Source organism: Staurois parvus, unplaced genomic scaffold (genome assembly GCF_062004578.1).
Source record: "Staurois parvus isolate SC_StPar_1 unplaced genomic scaffold, SC_StPar_1.0 ptg000560l, whole genome shotgun sequence".
Classification (NCBI taxonomy): Eukaryota; Metazoa; Chordata; class Amphibia; order Anura; family Ranidae; genus Staurois; species Staurois parvus.
In genome coordinates this window covers 570,221-585,195 of record NW_028318356.1, presented here as the reverse complement: position 1 = coordinate 585,195, position 14,975 = coordinate 570,221, and the positions used below count along the sequence as shown (strand labels likewise).

Sequence of the window (14,975 nt, the reverse complement as noted above, 5' to 3'; positions counted from 1 at the left end):
TGGGGTAGAATGGCAAGACGGCAGCCTTTTCTTACGAAGGAAAACATCCAAGCCCGACTAAATTTAGTAAAAACACATCTGAAGTCTCCCAAAAGCATGTTGGAAAATGTCATGGTCTGATGAAACCAAGTTTGAACATTTTGGCCATAATTACAAAAGATATGTTTGGCGCAAAACCAACACTGTACATCACCAAACGAACACCATACCCACAGTGAAGCATTGTGGTGGCAACATCATGATTTGGGGCTGTTTTTCTTCAGCTGGAACTGGGGCCTTAGTCAAGGTAGAGGGAATTATGAACAGTTCCAAATACCAGTCAATATTGGCACCAAACCTTCAGGCTTCTGCTAGAAAGCTGAACATGAAGAGGAACTTCATCTTTCAGCATTACAACGACCCAAAGCGTACATCCAAATCAACAAAAGAATGGCTTCACCAGAAGAAGATTAAAGTTTTCGAATGGCTCAGCCAGAGCCCAGACCTGAATCTGATCGTTAATCTGTGGGGTGATCTAAAGAGGGCTGTGCACATGAGATGCCCTCACAATCTGACAGATTTGGAGTGTTTTTGCAAGGAAGAGTGGGCAAATATTACCAAGTCAAGATGTGCCATGCTGATAGACTCATGCCCAAAAAGACTGAGTGCTGTAATAAAATCAAAAGGTGTTTCCACAAAGTATTAGTTTAAGGGTGTGCACACTTATGCAACCATATTATTTTAGATTTTAGTTTTTTATTTTTACTTCCACCTAAAAGATTTCAGTTTGTTGTTCAACTGAGTTGTAGAGGTTATAGGTTACATTAAAGGTGGAAAAAGTTCTGAAATGATTTATCTTTGTATCATTTGTTTACATCTCAGAAACCTGACATTTTAACAGGGGTGTGTAGACTTTTTATATCCACTGTAAATCCAATTGAAAATCTGTGGCAAGACTTGAAAATTGCTATTCACAGACGCTGTACATCCAATCTGACAGGGCTTGAGCTATTTTGCAAAGAAAAGTGGGCAAAAATGTCACTCTCTAGATGTGCAAAGCTGGTAGAGACATCCCCAAAAGACTTGCAGCTGTAATTGCAGCAAAAGGTGGTTCTACAAAGTACTGACTCAGGGGGTCTGAATACAAATGCACACCACACTTTTCAGATATTTATTTGTAAAATATTTTGTAAACCTTTTATCATTTTCCTTCCACTTCATCCAAAGGTTATTCCATCATGAAATAAAGATTAGTTTTTTAATTATGTAGAATAAGGCTGTATATGTTTAATTTTTTTGGTAAATAAATTCCATTAATCCATTCACAATGTCATGCTCTTCCAGAGGTTTTTGTAAGATTATTGGGCAGTTTCCCTGCCTACAAGATACTATCACAGATGCTTGGTTTACTTTTGCAGTTCTCAAAACTGAATTTGACTCAGCGGAGATCACATCTTCTTCACAGCAAAAATGTTATAACATGAACAGAGTTAAGAAAAAGACCTTAATCCTAACTTCTACAAACCTATGAATACAGAATCAACCCCTTCAGTGCTAAGTTTCAAGAAGTTCAGTGAATAGAATAGAAACAATATTTTTCTGATTGTTTGGAGTGGAATAGATCTGCACAAGAAGAAAGTAAAACTAAGTGTGAGGAGGAAGGGGCTGACAGTCTAAGTTTCTTAAAATATATATATTTTGTTTAGCCAATTTAGTTAACAAACATGGAAGTTTGTTTAAGCAAATAACATATGCTGTAATTTTATTGTTTCAGTTGAATAAATCTATTTAAATTGTTATTATTAAGGTAATGATTATTTTTCTCCTTCCTAAGTACAACAGAAAAGTTGTCCAAATATGAATGATTAACCTATTAAACTGGGGATAAAAAAACTAATATGAAAAGTTATTCTAAAAATTTTCATCTACTTGCATATTAAAGTTATACCAGCAAGAATTAGTCTTTATGTAGAAAACTATGATTTAAATCAAGCCTTACTGACTAGTGATTTAAATCGTGATTTAAATCAGTTTGATTTAACTCAAATCCACCCTGGTTAGAGGTATCAGAGTAATTGGGGCTAAATACAAAAGAATACAGATATTTATTTTTAAAAAATTTTGAAAACCATTTATCATTTTCCTTCCACTTCACAATTATGTGCCACTTTGTGTTGGTCTATCACATAAAATCCCAATAAAATACATTTATGTTTTTGGTTGTAACATGAGAAAATGTGGAAAATTTCAAGGGGTATGAATACTTTTTCAAGGCATTTATACTGTGCACTGCAAGTGTACCTACAATTTTGCACTTCAAGTGCACTGTAAGTGCAATAGGTCTAGAGCTGAGGGGAAACTGCTGATTTCTACCATCAAGTACAAGCAAAAATGCTGTTTTTTTATTTTCCATGCATGTGATTGGGTATTCTTTGCAAAGTGACGCTTTTCCTCATTTACTAAGCTCTGGGGCAAGTTCACAGTACATTTTGCCTTTAGTAAAGAAACTCCAAACACTCTTTTTGTTTAAAGCAGACCTCTTCTACATGGAAAGTTTTTTGAATAATTTATTTTTAAGTATATGAATTTTGTGTGTTTTAACTGTGTTCTCATTAAAAGTGACCTCCTATGCAGATAAACAAGGCACAAATTATTGCAGGTTGGTAATTATTAATACATCAGTAAGCTGAACTCCAGGTATGATCTGCATTGCATACTTTGGTCCAGCTTGGAACAATGTAAGTATGCATATTTTATACCTGAGGGACTGCTGGGGAAGCTGAGAATCGCTGTAATAGTCGGCGCTACTACAGTAATGGCTGCAGTCTTCATGTGGCCCCCTGTGGTCATTTTGCAGAGGACATTCGGCACAGGATCAAGATGATCACTGCTCTCGCTGTAGTACCGCTGGCTACTAAAGTGATTGTCAGCTTCCCTATTGGTCCCTAAGGTATAAATTACACATACTTACATTGTTCCCAGTATACAGACCATACCTGGATTTCAGTGTTACATGTGATAAATGTGTTTTTTTTTTCTTTTTCAAATGCAAGCAAGGTAAATCTAACATTGCAGTCTAATGTACTGTCTGTGCAGCAGAGCCCAGAGAGGGAGCAGCAATACAAGGAGCCAATCAGTGGTTTTAGTGCAAGGAGAATGCTGACAGCAGGAGAGAACAGAATGACAGAGATGAGCGTCATCAGTGTGGTGCCTCTTTTTTGCTGTCCAGTCATAGGGGAGGGGACCTGTAAGTGAAAGTGCAGCAGCCAAAGATAAAGTTCCTTCCCCTGCTAAACATGGCTATGCTTTGGGACAAAGTTGTGTAAAACTCAGGACTGCATGGATCAAAATGTAATATTTTTGAATTAAAACAGCTCTTGTATATAGAATGTATTTAGCGGTTTGCCTGACCTTCAGCTTTAATACTTTTTGTTGATGCAGAAAACAATGGTTGTCTGAAATAAAACCAGTCTGTGTTTCATACATCAGCCCCTCCACAGTTCAGGCTTCATAATGAAGGAAGAAATCTGTTTAGTTGTTATAAGCAGCTCAAACTGCTGTTAATTTAGATCTTTATTTAATGTAGGTTCTTTGCTGGTAAGTGTGATCCGAGTGTTTGTTTGTTTTTTTAATTTTGTGTAAAATATCGTATTGTCTCGATATTTTATTAACTTGTATTGATGAGAAATGTTCAAATAGAAAGTCCTTCCACTTCTTGCATAAACTCAAAAAGATGATTTAATTATAATGTTGCATAAAATTAGAAATAAAATATTGGAATACAGAATGTTTAAATAAAGTCCAAAAAGTATAGTTAAGTTCTTAATAATAAAATTGTATGTAATTGTGTGTGTATAATATGAATGTGTGTGTGTGTATGAACAAGCAGCTCCCTTCGCCTTGCTGCCAAAATGTGTGCTTAAAAAGTCTTTGTTCTGCTCTTAAAAGAGCAATCCAGCCCCCACCTTTTCCTAAAAATGGGCTGGTATACTTGTAGTCCCACAAAGATAATTGGAAACAGATGTGTATATATAACAAACGTCCAGTCTACTTCTCCTAAAGTCTGAGCGTAACCTAAGAAGGCCTAGACATTCCATCAGAGTAAATTAGATGTATTACACATACATATATATATATATATTCTCCAAAAGTAATCTTGCTAAGAGTTATCTTATATATAAATATCGTAATCTAGAAATATTACAGTATAAACCTAACATGTATGAAATATATTTTTACAATTCTCTAGTTAGTGAAACAATCTCTTACATAGATGGGGGAGGATGGATAGACCAATTGCTACCACATGTGTGGCTTGAATGTAAAGAAAACCCAAGATATATGTTCATATGTATATTCACAGACTATGAAGTCTACTTACTTACTTTTCCCAATCTAGAACAAATATAAATATAATAACTCAATTATTCTATTAAGATCCAACTCATTCATACTTATGTTAATACTGTTAATAAGAAGATATTAGATATTAGGTTAAGGAAAGCTTCTAACATTTTGTGTATCCCAATTAACCAAATTTCCCTCTGTTATATTTTGTCCACAGGATAGTACAGAAGTTTTTTCTGAAGAAGAGGTAAAGGAAGTTAAAAATGAGATTATGTTCCAGGAGTGTAAAGAGGACATGGATATCCTGAAAAAAGAGGTAAAGATATTATGCATGGAGCTAAAATACATCTAACACATCAAACAAGCGCTCTAGAAAATCATTAAAGGATAGGTTCACCTTTTTGTTAAAAAACAAAAAAAAATTATTTTTTTTTGCAGGTAAAAAAAAAATGTGTATTTATTTTTTTTTTGTTACAGGCACATGTAAACCATTGCACCAGTGATCAGCAGATCGCTGGTGCCATGCAGGTCTAAGCATGGCACCAGCTACGGATAAGCAGATATACTGACAGGAAGAATAAATGAACTACCATGGCTCTGTGGAGCACCGTGGTAGTTCATTTATTCTTGAGAACTGAGAACTACAAGCAGACAAGTGCTAAGGCTGCCGGAACTTGTATTTTCTCATTCACATAGGACTATTAATGAGTGACGTGGCTGGGTGGGTGGAGCTCTGCACGGCCACTTTTTAAAAATTTGACAGCTAGTGGGAGGAAAAGATCCCCCGCAACCTGTCAAAGTGGGGGCTGGCCTATTCATAACCCTGAATATGGGGGTAACGTTTTATGAAAGGTGAATTTATCCTTTAACCACTTGCCCTTCAGAAGATCTACCCCCCTTCCTGACCAGGCCATTTTTGTGATACGGCGCTGCGTTACTTTAACTGACAATTGTGCGGTTATGCAACGTTGCACCCAAATGAAATTTATGTCCTTTTTTCCCAGAAATAGAGATTTCTTTCAGTGGTATTTCATCACCTCTGCATTTTTTGTGCTATAAACAAAAAAAGACTGACAATTTTGAAAAAAAACCCAATATTTTTGACTTTTTGCTATAAAACATTTCCAGTCAAAAAAAAAAAAAAATCAAATTTCGTAATAAATTTAGGCCAAAATGTATTGTGCTACATATCTTTGCTAAAAAAAATCCCAATACATGTAAATTAATTGGTTTACGTGAACGTTATAGCGTCTACAAATGACGGTGTGTATATACTGGAATTTATTTATTTTAACACTAGAAATGGTGATAATCAGCGACTTATAGCTGGACTGCGGCGGGCATTCTGACACTGGGGGGAACTGACTAACTGGCACTGACATTCCCAGTGACAATAATACAGTGATCAGTGCTAATAAAAAGCATTGATACTGTACTAATGGCACTGGGCAGGAAGGGGCTAATCTGGGGCGATCAAAGGGTTAACTGCAGAGCAATACAAAGCAGCTGGAGCTGACAGGAGAGATCTGTATTGTTTGCATACAGACCTCTCCCCCATCAGTGTTCCTCGGTGATCAATTAGTAGTGCTTATTTCATCCATCCTGCCCCGTTCCATGACTGGAACATGATCTAAGAATGGAGGATGGGTGAATGGTTGGTAGCTTCTCCATTCATAGATCATGTTTCATTCAAAAAGGCTTTGTTATGGCTTCTATGAGTGACGCAGCTAGGAGCAGAGGCCAGGTGTAGTTGGGCTCTCTTGATGAGAGCCTGTAACAGCACCTTAGATCTATTAAGCCTCCTGTACTGGAAGATTACAGAACAGAGGAGGATTTTCACTAACAGGATAGGAAGGGACACATCTCACTGACTGTTGTGACTCTTGTGCTGATATTTCTCTTAATGATTTTGGCAACATTTAGACTTTAATATGTATGCAATATATATATAATGATTATGGTTTTTCAGCGGGAACACTGGGGAACACAGTTCCCACACCTCCAGCACTGAATGTATGTAGTAGCAAAGGGTGCTGGAGGGTCTGTTGATGCTGGCTACTGTGGGATGTATTAATGCTGGAGGGGATCTATTTTTGCGGGAGTCTATTGTTGCTGTAAAGATCTATTGTTGCTAGTGGGGGATCTATTGTTGCTAGGGATAGATCTTATGTTGCTGTGAGGGGTCTACAGTTATGGGAGGGATCAATTGTTGCTGGCTGCTGGATGGTCTATTGATGCTGGGCGTCCGTTATTGCTGGTTGCAGAGGATCTATGTTACTGCTTTTCTTGTTATCCTTAACATATTCCATACAAATTATTTACACCACAAATGATACTTGTTTTTTTATTCTCTAAATGGGTGGTACTGAGAGGTGGGTAGGGGGTAGAACCAAGGAACAGTGCTTGGAGGTGGGTAGGGGGTAGAACCAAGGAACAGTGCTTGGAGGTGGGTAGGGGGTAGAACCAAGGGACAGTGCTTGGAGGTGGGTAGGGGGTAGAACCAAGGGACAGTGCTTGGAGGTGGGTAGGGGGTAGAACCAAGGAACAGTGCTTGGAGGTGGGTAGGGGGTAGAACCAAGGGACAGTGCTTGGAGGTGGGTAGGGGGTAGAACCAAGGGACAGTGCTTGGAGGTGGGTAGGGGTGGAGACAAGGGGTGACTTGGAAAGGGAGAGTTCCTGCACATATTCTGGTTATTATTATCTCTGGTTATTGATATTATATCTCCCTATTATCCTGACTTATAGTGGAGCTGTCAAACATTTTAAAGTTTTATATACACCTGTCCTACATACATAATGAGTTGTATGAATAAGTAGCATATAGGATATTAAGCTTTGTAGGTCAAAGTAAAAACTGCTCAATGTCATGAAGTAAGGTCAGTATTTTCTGACCTTGGCATGAGGATCAATAGGTTTAATGCCAAGACAGATGTCTTCTAACTTTGATGTGAGGGAGTCTAATCAAGACAAGAACTATCTAATGTTCTGGGTAAAATCTAATACAAGTACAGGGTGGCATTACTATCTGTTTTTTGGAGATAATTTAAGGTAATGCATATGGTTCTGTTCAGGTTATTAACCACTTCTAGTCCGGACACTTCTACCCCCTTCCTGTCCAGGCCAATTTTCAGCTTTCAGTGCTATCACACTTTGAATGACAATTGCGCGGTCATGCAACACTGTACCCATATGAATTTTTTAGCATTTTTTTGAGACAGATAAAGCTTTATTTTGGTGGTATTTATTCATCACTGTGATTTATATTTGTTTTGCTATGTAAATGAAATGTCCAAAAATTTTGAAAAAAAGTGTTTTTCTTTTTTGCAAATAAATAATATTTCACCATAAATCTTGGCCAAAATTTATTCCGTTATCTTTTTTAGTAAAAAAAAAAAACCCTAATTAGTTTATAACCAAAAATTATAATTTTTAAACTTTTTTTTTTTTACATTTTTTTCATTTTTTTATATTATTATTTGTTTTTGTTTTTTTTTTTTTTGTTTTTTTACATACTGTCACCCTAGCAGTACAGTGTCACCATGGTGACACTGTACTACTTGTGGGGGGTGATGAAGATTTTTTTTTTTTTCACTGATTGCTTTTACACCCATAAAGGCTGTAAAAGCAATCATTTCTCCTTCTCTCTGGCTGCATTCTTGCAGCCATTGAGAACTGTGATTGGTCACAGCTTATCATATGGTACAAGGCTGTTGTGAATAGCTTTGTACCATGTGAACTCTGATCATTCACAGATTTCAAACGTAGTAAGCAATGATGTCAGAAGTGACATCTTACTTACTACTCTGCATGTGATCACTGATTGACCAATCAGTGATCACATGATCAGGACCTCGCACAGAGGTCCCGTCCGACAATCGTTTTTCCACTGTGTCCGGAGGACACAGCGGGCACCGGATCGCAGTGCTGCGCGCTCCCAGCGAGCGCGCACAAGCGGTGCGGGGAGGCCGTTTATAAACGGCCACCCGACCCTGCACTGCCACCATCTGGCCGTTTATATACAACGGTCGGACGGGAAGTGGTTAATATTTCCTTTGAGCCCATATTCTTTGAACTTGCCTGAATTGCTTGCTCCTGGCTGGCCAAATAAACCTACTTCATTGGAACTCCTGACTGACGCCAATCCTTCATCTACTCTACTTCACTAACATCACGCACACCTGCTGTTTTTTTTTTTTTTTAACAGTGTAGACTAGAAATTAAAGATCATACAAATGACTTTTCCAGACTGATTCTCTTTAGGAAATTGTTAGGTAACTTCTGTTTAAAGGCGTTTTAACTAGAACACTGTTATCAAAATGCTCATTTAGTGTTCCAGTCAGTGAAGTTCAAAATAGACTTTCCATCTTTGAAATATTTTTTATTTTAGATTGAGGAGTGTCGAAAGAAAGGGGGAATTCCACAGAACACCTGTAACCCCGTGTTCAGACGCTTTTTATACAGGATTATAAATGAGGCTCAACTTCTTGGACTAGTAAGTATTGCGCATGTATATAAGATTTATAAACTAGAGCTTCACTGGCAAGTTTAACTCTCTAACTTGCAGCTGCTTCACACAATTGTCAGCAAGGATCTATATCTTTTTTTATTAAGTAACAAAAATGACTTATATTGCGCAAGTTTTACTGAGCAGTAGAGCAGATACTGAATATCTTCATAGCAAAGAAGATCAGCTGTCTTGCTGTGCTCTTCACAACTAGGGGCAAGTTTCTAAGAACTGCAGCATAGTCATTTCAAGCCATTTAGTCAGCTTTATCCATGGTGCACCAGCTTTGTTGCAAAGTTACAGCAGTCTCCGTGAACTATTTAGGAATTAGTGTCTTATTACTTCAAGTCCGGACACTTTCACCCCCTATCTGTCCAGGCCAATTTTCAGCTTTCAGTGCTATCACACTTTGAATGACAATTGCGCGGTCATGCAACACTGTACCCATATGAATTTGTTAGCATTTTTTTGAGACAGATGCAACTTTATTTTGGTGGTATTTATTCACCACTGGGATTTTTATTTTTTTGCTATATAAATGAAAAAGTCCAAACATTTTGAAAAAAAAGTGTTTTTCTTCTAAAAGTTTGCAAATAAATAATCCGTCTTCATAAATATTGGCCAAAATGTATTCATCTATCTTTTTAGTAAAAAAAAACCCCAAAAAACCCAAATTAGTTTATAACCGAAAATTATTATTTTTCAAAAAATGTTTTGACATTTTTTTTTTTTATATTATTTGTTTTTTTTTTAACATACTGTCACCTTAGCAGTGCAGTTTCACCATAGTGACACTGTACTACTTGTGGAGGGTGATGAGGATATTTATTTTTTTTTTACACTGATTTCTTTTACACCCATCAAGGCTGGAAAAGCAATCATTTCTCCTTCTCTCTGGCTGCATTCTTGCAGCCATTGAGAATTACCCTATGAGGTGTGATTGGTCACAGTTTGTCACATGGTACAAGGCTGTTGTGAATAGCCTTGTACCATGTGACCTCTGTGATCATTCACAGATTTCACAAGTAGTAAACAATGATGTCAGGAAGTGACATCTTGCTTACTACTATTCATGTGATCACTGATTGGCCAGTCCCTGATCACATGATCAGGACCTCACACAAAGGTCCCGTACAGTGATCGGTGTTCCCAGGGAGCGCGCACAGTCAGGGAAGCGGGGAGGACGTTTATAAAAGGCCACCCGCCCCTGCACTGCTTCCTTCCGGCCGTTTATATACATGGGCCGAACGGGTTGTGGTTAAAGTAACCACCCCTCCCACTTGTACACTTTTATCCCACAACCTGCCACATCCTACAGAAAAAAACTTCTTCTTTGGGATCATCTTACAAGACCAGAAACACTCTCACCTCCAGTAGCTGCGCTACTGTATAGACATGGCCAGCACAAAAGATTTCCCTGAATGCTGTTCTGTGCCGCAGCTGCAGACTGCCAGTATGTATACATCTAAGGATGACACTTTTGAACAATACACTGTGAAAGTGCATCTATTCCTTATATATGTTATTGAATCTTAAGGTTCCACATACACAATATCTAGTTTTCAATTTAAGATTCAATAAAGCACAGCATCATGAGTGTGAGTATCTTGTTTCTTTTATGTGGCAGATATTGAATCTTGTAGTGCAATTTAATTTGCATCCCTTTGGTTATCCACTGTTATTTATTTGTACTTAAAGCCTAAATGTAGTTAAATCTTAAACAGTTAGCACAATGGACAGTAGATACAGTACTGTGCAAAAGTTATAGGCAAGTGTGAAGAAATGCTGTAAAGTGAGAAAACGTTCAAAAATATATATTTTGTTTTTATAAATTTACAAAATGGAAAGTGGGCGAACAGAAAAAAAATCTCAATCAAATTAATATTTAGTTTGACTACCCTTTGGCTTCAAATCAGCATCAATTCAATAAGCTCTTTTGAAGAAGCACAAAGAAATTGGCAAAGTTGAGGACCATAGACACAGTGATCGGCCAAGGAAACTTAATTCAGCAGATGAAAGGCACATTTTTGCTCCGTTTCATTGACATTGGAAGATATTCAGCAGTGCCATCAGCACAGAACTGTCGGAAACCAGTGGGACCCAGGTACACACCCATCTACTGTCTGGAGAAGTCTGGCCAGAAGTGGTCCTCATGGAAGAACTGCAGTCAAAACGCCATACCTCCAACATGGAAACAAGGCTATGCAACACAACTATGCATGATAACATCGGAACTGAAGTGCAGGAAAACGTCAGCAGGTGCTCTGGGCTGTTGAGTCAACATCTGAAATAGTTGGTTGTAATAGGAGGCACTTTGTTTGCTGAATGGCTGAAGAGAGTTGCAATAATGAGTGTCTCAAGGCAATAATGAAGCACGGTGGAGATTCCTTGCAGGTTTTGGGCTGCATTTCTGCAAATGGAGTTGGTGATTTAGTCAGAATCAATGGTGTACTCATTGCTGAGAAATACAGGCAGATGCTTATCCATTGTGCCATACCATCAGGGAGATGTGAGATTGGCCCCCAATTTATTCTGCAGCAAGACAATGACCCCAAACATACAGGCAATGTCATTAAGCACTATCTTCAGTGTAAAAAAGAACAAGGAGTCCTGGACATGATGGTAAGCCCCCACAGAGCCCTGAACTCAACATCGAGTCTGTCTGTGATTACATGAAGAGACAGAAGGATTTGAGGAAGCCTACATCCACAGAAGATCTCTGGTTAGTTCTCCAAGATGTTTTGAACAGCCTACCTGCCGAGTTCCTTCACAAATTGTGTGCAAGTCTACCTAGAAGAATTAATGCTGTTTTGAAGGCAAAGGGTGGTCACATCAAATATTGATTTGATTTGGATTTCTCTTATGTTCATTTAATTAATGAAATAAACTATTAACACTTCTATTTCTGAAAGCATTCTCAGCTTACAGCATTTTTTCACATCTGTCTAAAACTTTTACACAGTCCAGTACATTAAATGAGATGTGCCCTTTGTGCTTGTCTTGTTAAAAATGTGCTCTATTCATAGAAGCTGTACTATAGCTTCCATCAGTGAAAGCGCTCTATGAATGGAGGACGGGTGAATGAATAAAAGGTCTGCCTTTTTCATTCATAGAGCGCTCTTCATTGTCGGAAGCTATAGTACAGCTTGTATGCATGAAGGAGGGGAGCAGAAAGGCTGAGTATAGTTCTCACTCTTGCCAAGTGCCTGTGACAGATCCAGTGTCTGTGTTAACCCCCCCCCCCCCACCACCAGAAGATTACCACTGTTACTTTATGGAGGGGGGCGGAGGACTGAAGATTTCAACAAGACAACAAGCCACCAGCACAAGGGACTCTTCTCATTGAATGTAACTACTGTCCTTTGTGCTATTTCTTTAAAGATGTAACTAAACTTCGGCTTTTTAGTACAAATAGATAACAATGGTTTACCGAAAGGATGCAAATTAACTTGCTCTACAATATTCATTATTTGCCAAATAAAAGAAACAAGAATCTCACAATCATGCTGCAAGTACCATTGCTTATGCTGATGTAAAATAAAAAAACTGAACTTAGACTTTACTTATTTATTCTACATAACACTGGTAAATGTATGAGACCTGTACAATTGACTTACACAGCCAGATGATTCCCAGCCTGAGGTCCATTACGATGCAGAGCTGGTGCTTACAAAGCAGATGGTTGCAGAGTTCCTGAGATTTCTTGATGATACTGACTGGAATGCTGGTCCGCTTGATGAAGCTTTGGGTGGGACGTTGGTCAGATTTAGACATCACAATGAAGAAGAATGGAGCTGGACATTTGAGGACTACATAGGAATTGATCCCTTCAGCACATTCATGGTAAGGGGTTTACAGTAATCCATTGTGTAATAATGATATTATAACTGTTTAAAGAATAAAGATAGATTTTTGAATTAAAGCAAAGCATTTTTAAAAGTGGAAGAAATTTAACACTAGGATTAAGTGCCCGTAATTGTGAAACACATCAGTTCTCCAGTCGACTCCTGTGCACTGCTTTTAAAAATGATTAAAGTGATTCTAAAAGTTTGAAGGTTTTTTACCTTCATGCATTCTATGCATGAAAATAATAAACCTTCTGTGTGCATAAGCCCACCCAGTCTCCCTTAATACTTACCTGAGCAACGTGCAGGAGAAACTTGGCTCTCTGGGTTTCTCCCTTTTCATTGGCTGAGACAGCAGCAGGAGCCATTGGCTCCTGTTACTTTCAACCCCAGCCAGTGAGTGGGGGCGGGGCACAGCCGCGCTCTGTGTGTCTTAGACATACAGAGGTGGCTCGGGAGTGAGCACACACAAGTGCCCCCAGAGCTAGCGGCTTGTTATGGAAGCATTCAGTAGGGGGAGGGGCCAAGAGCATCGGGGGGGACCTGAGAGAAAGAGGATCAGGGCTGCTCTGTACAAAACCATTACATAGAGCAGGTAAGTATGATGTGTTTGTTATGTAAAAAAAAACAAAAAAAACTGAACCTTAACAAACGCTTTAACCACTTAAGGACCTAGCTTTTTTTGTTCACAAGAAAGAATTTTTTTTTCTCCTAGAAAATTACTGAGGACCCCAAACATTATTTATTTTCTTAACCTCCCTGGTGGTATTCCTGAGTGTAGCTCGGGGTGAAATTTCAGTACCAAAAGCGGTATCCCCAAGCTACACTCGGGCTTACCATGCAGCGTTGCTCAGGGATTCCCTGCAGCGCTTATCTTGTCCTTCACTTCCGCGATGTCCCTCCTGTAGCGTTCCCGGCCATCTCCTCCGGGCGATGCCGGCATCCGGCTTTCCGTGTTCCGGTCCCTGTGACGTCGGGGCGTACGGGGGCCGGAACCGGCAACAGATTTAAAAATTTTAAAAACTGTCATTTTTTTGTAAACGAATATTACATAGTAAAACATTGCTGTTTCAAAGCATTTCGCATACATTTTGTCCCGAGTGCTTTGTTATGTGCCCTGCCTGCATTTTGACTGTTCTTTCTGCCTGGAAACTTAGAAAAGTCCACGGCATCCAAAAAGCATCCTTTTAGGTCAAAAGCGGTTTTAGACCGGCTAGAGAACAGCGATAGTAAATCAGAACCACTTGCAGAATTGAGTGATAATGATTTGTGGGGAAATTCGTCATCAGACACTGAAAACGATTTTGCGACTAAGCTCAGCGATGTGCGAACTTGGCGCTATATTTAAAATTTCAGTGTTTTTGGTTTGATTATATTATTGAATTACATTTATTATTATTATATTATTATTTTTTATGATTATTTATTCAATTATAATTTATGATTTCATGTTTCAAGTTTTATCATATTCGGAATGTTTACTAGACTCTTGTTCGGACAGATATCAGTGAGTTATTCCTAAAAATTACAGGCCTACAATAAAAAAACTACATATTTCCATGCAAAATAATGGTACCGCTTTCAGCACCAAAAATCTGAAATAATCATACCGCCAGGGAAGTTAAAATAGAGGCCCTATAGAATAAATTTGTGGATTTTGCAATTTTTTATGTCACATAGTATTTACGCAGCCCAAAAAATACAGTTGGTCACGGTGCTGTCCAATCAAAAGCCACCTACCCGGTACCGTCATCCCTGCAAAGAGAGGAGAGAAAGCAGCAGGAAATTCAAATCCTCAAAGAAGCGGCTTTCTCTCCTCTCAGTGCACGGATGACAGTACGGGCTAGACTGCTTCTGATTGGTCAGCACTATGATGGAGAGCACCTGCACTGAGAGGAGACAAAGCTGCAGGGATTTCAGTCCCCAGCTTTTCCTTCTGTGACAGCATGAGATCGGTGCAGGGACGTTTCCTAACAAGCCTAGGTTCAAACAGGAGCAGTGGGGAAATCTAATGCGATTTGGGCTGGAATCGCACCACATTCATTTCAAATCGTATGCTATTCTTTGCAGTGCAATTTGCGTCAATACATCTTGTATTGAAACAAATTGCACTGCATAATATCGATATTCAGATTCGACGAGTACTTGACCGAAAGTATCGGTACTCACCAATCAAAAAAGGGTATTGGTGCATCCCTAGTTTCTTTTAGTGTATGAGAGATTGTTGTGTTGAAATAATAAATAAAACTAAAATCCCCATCTGTTTCAGATTTTAGTTGTCATCAGGATTTTTTTTGACA

At 38.5% G+C, this 14,975-nt stretch overlaps 1 protein-coding gene across 3 annotated transcripts in view; it reads left to right on the top strand.

Moving 5' to 3' along the window:
- Positions 1–14,975, top strand: part of CLCC1 (chloride channel CLIC like 1) — a 75,422-nt gene that overhangs the window by 32,296 nt on the left and 28,151 nt on the right. For all 3 annotated transcript variants that reach the window (XM_089691279.1, XM_089691281.1, XM_089691280.1), the window contains exons 4-6: positions 4,544–4,642; positions 8,714–8,818; positions 12,452–12,673. In XM_089691279.1, coding sequence (XP_089547405.1) covers positions 4,544–4,642; positions 8,714–8,818; positions 12,452–12,673 — 426 coding nt within the window. The remainder of the gene's footprint in view (positions 1–4,543; positions 4,643–8,713; positions 8,819–12,451; positions 12,674–14,975) is intronic.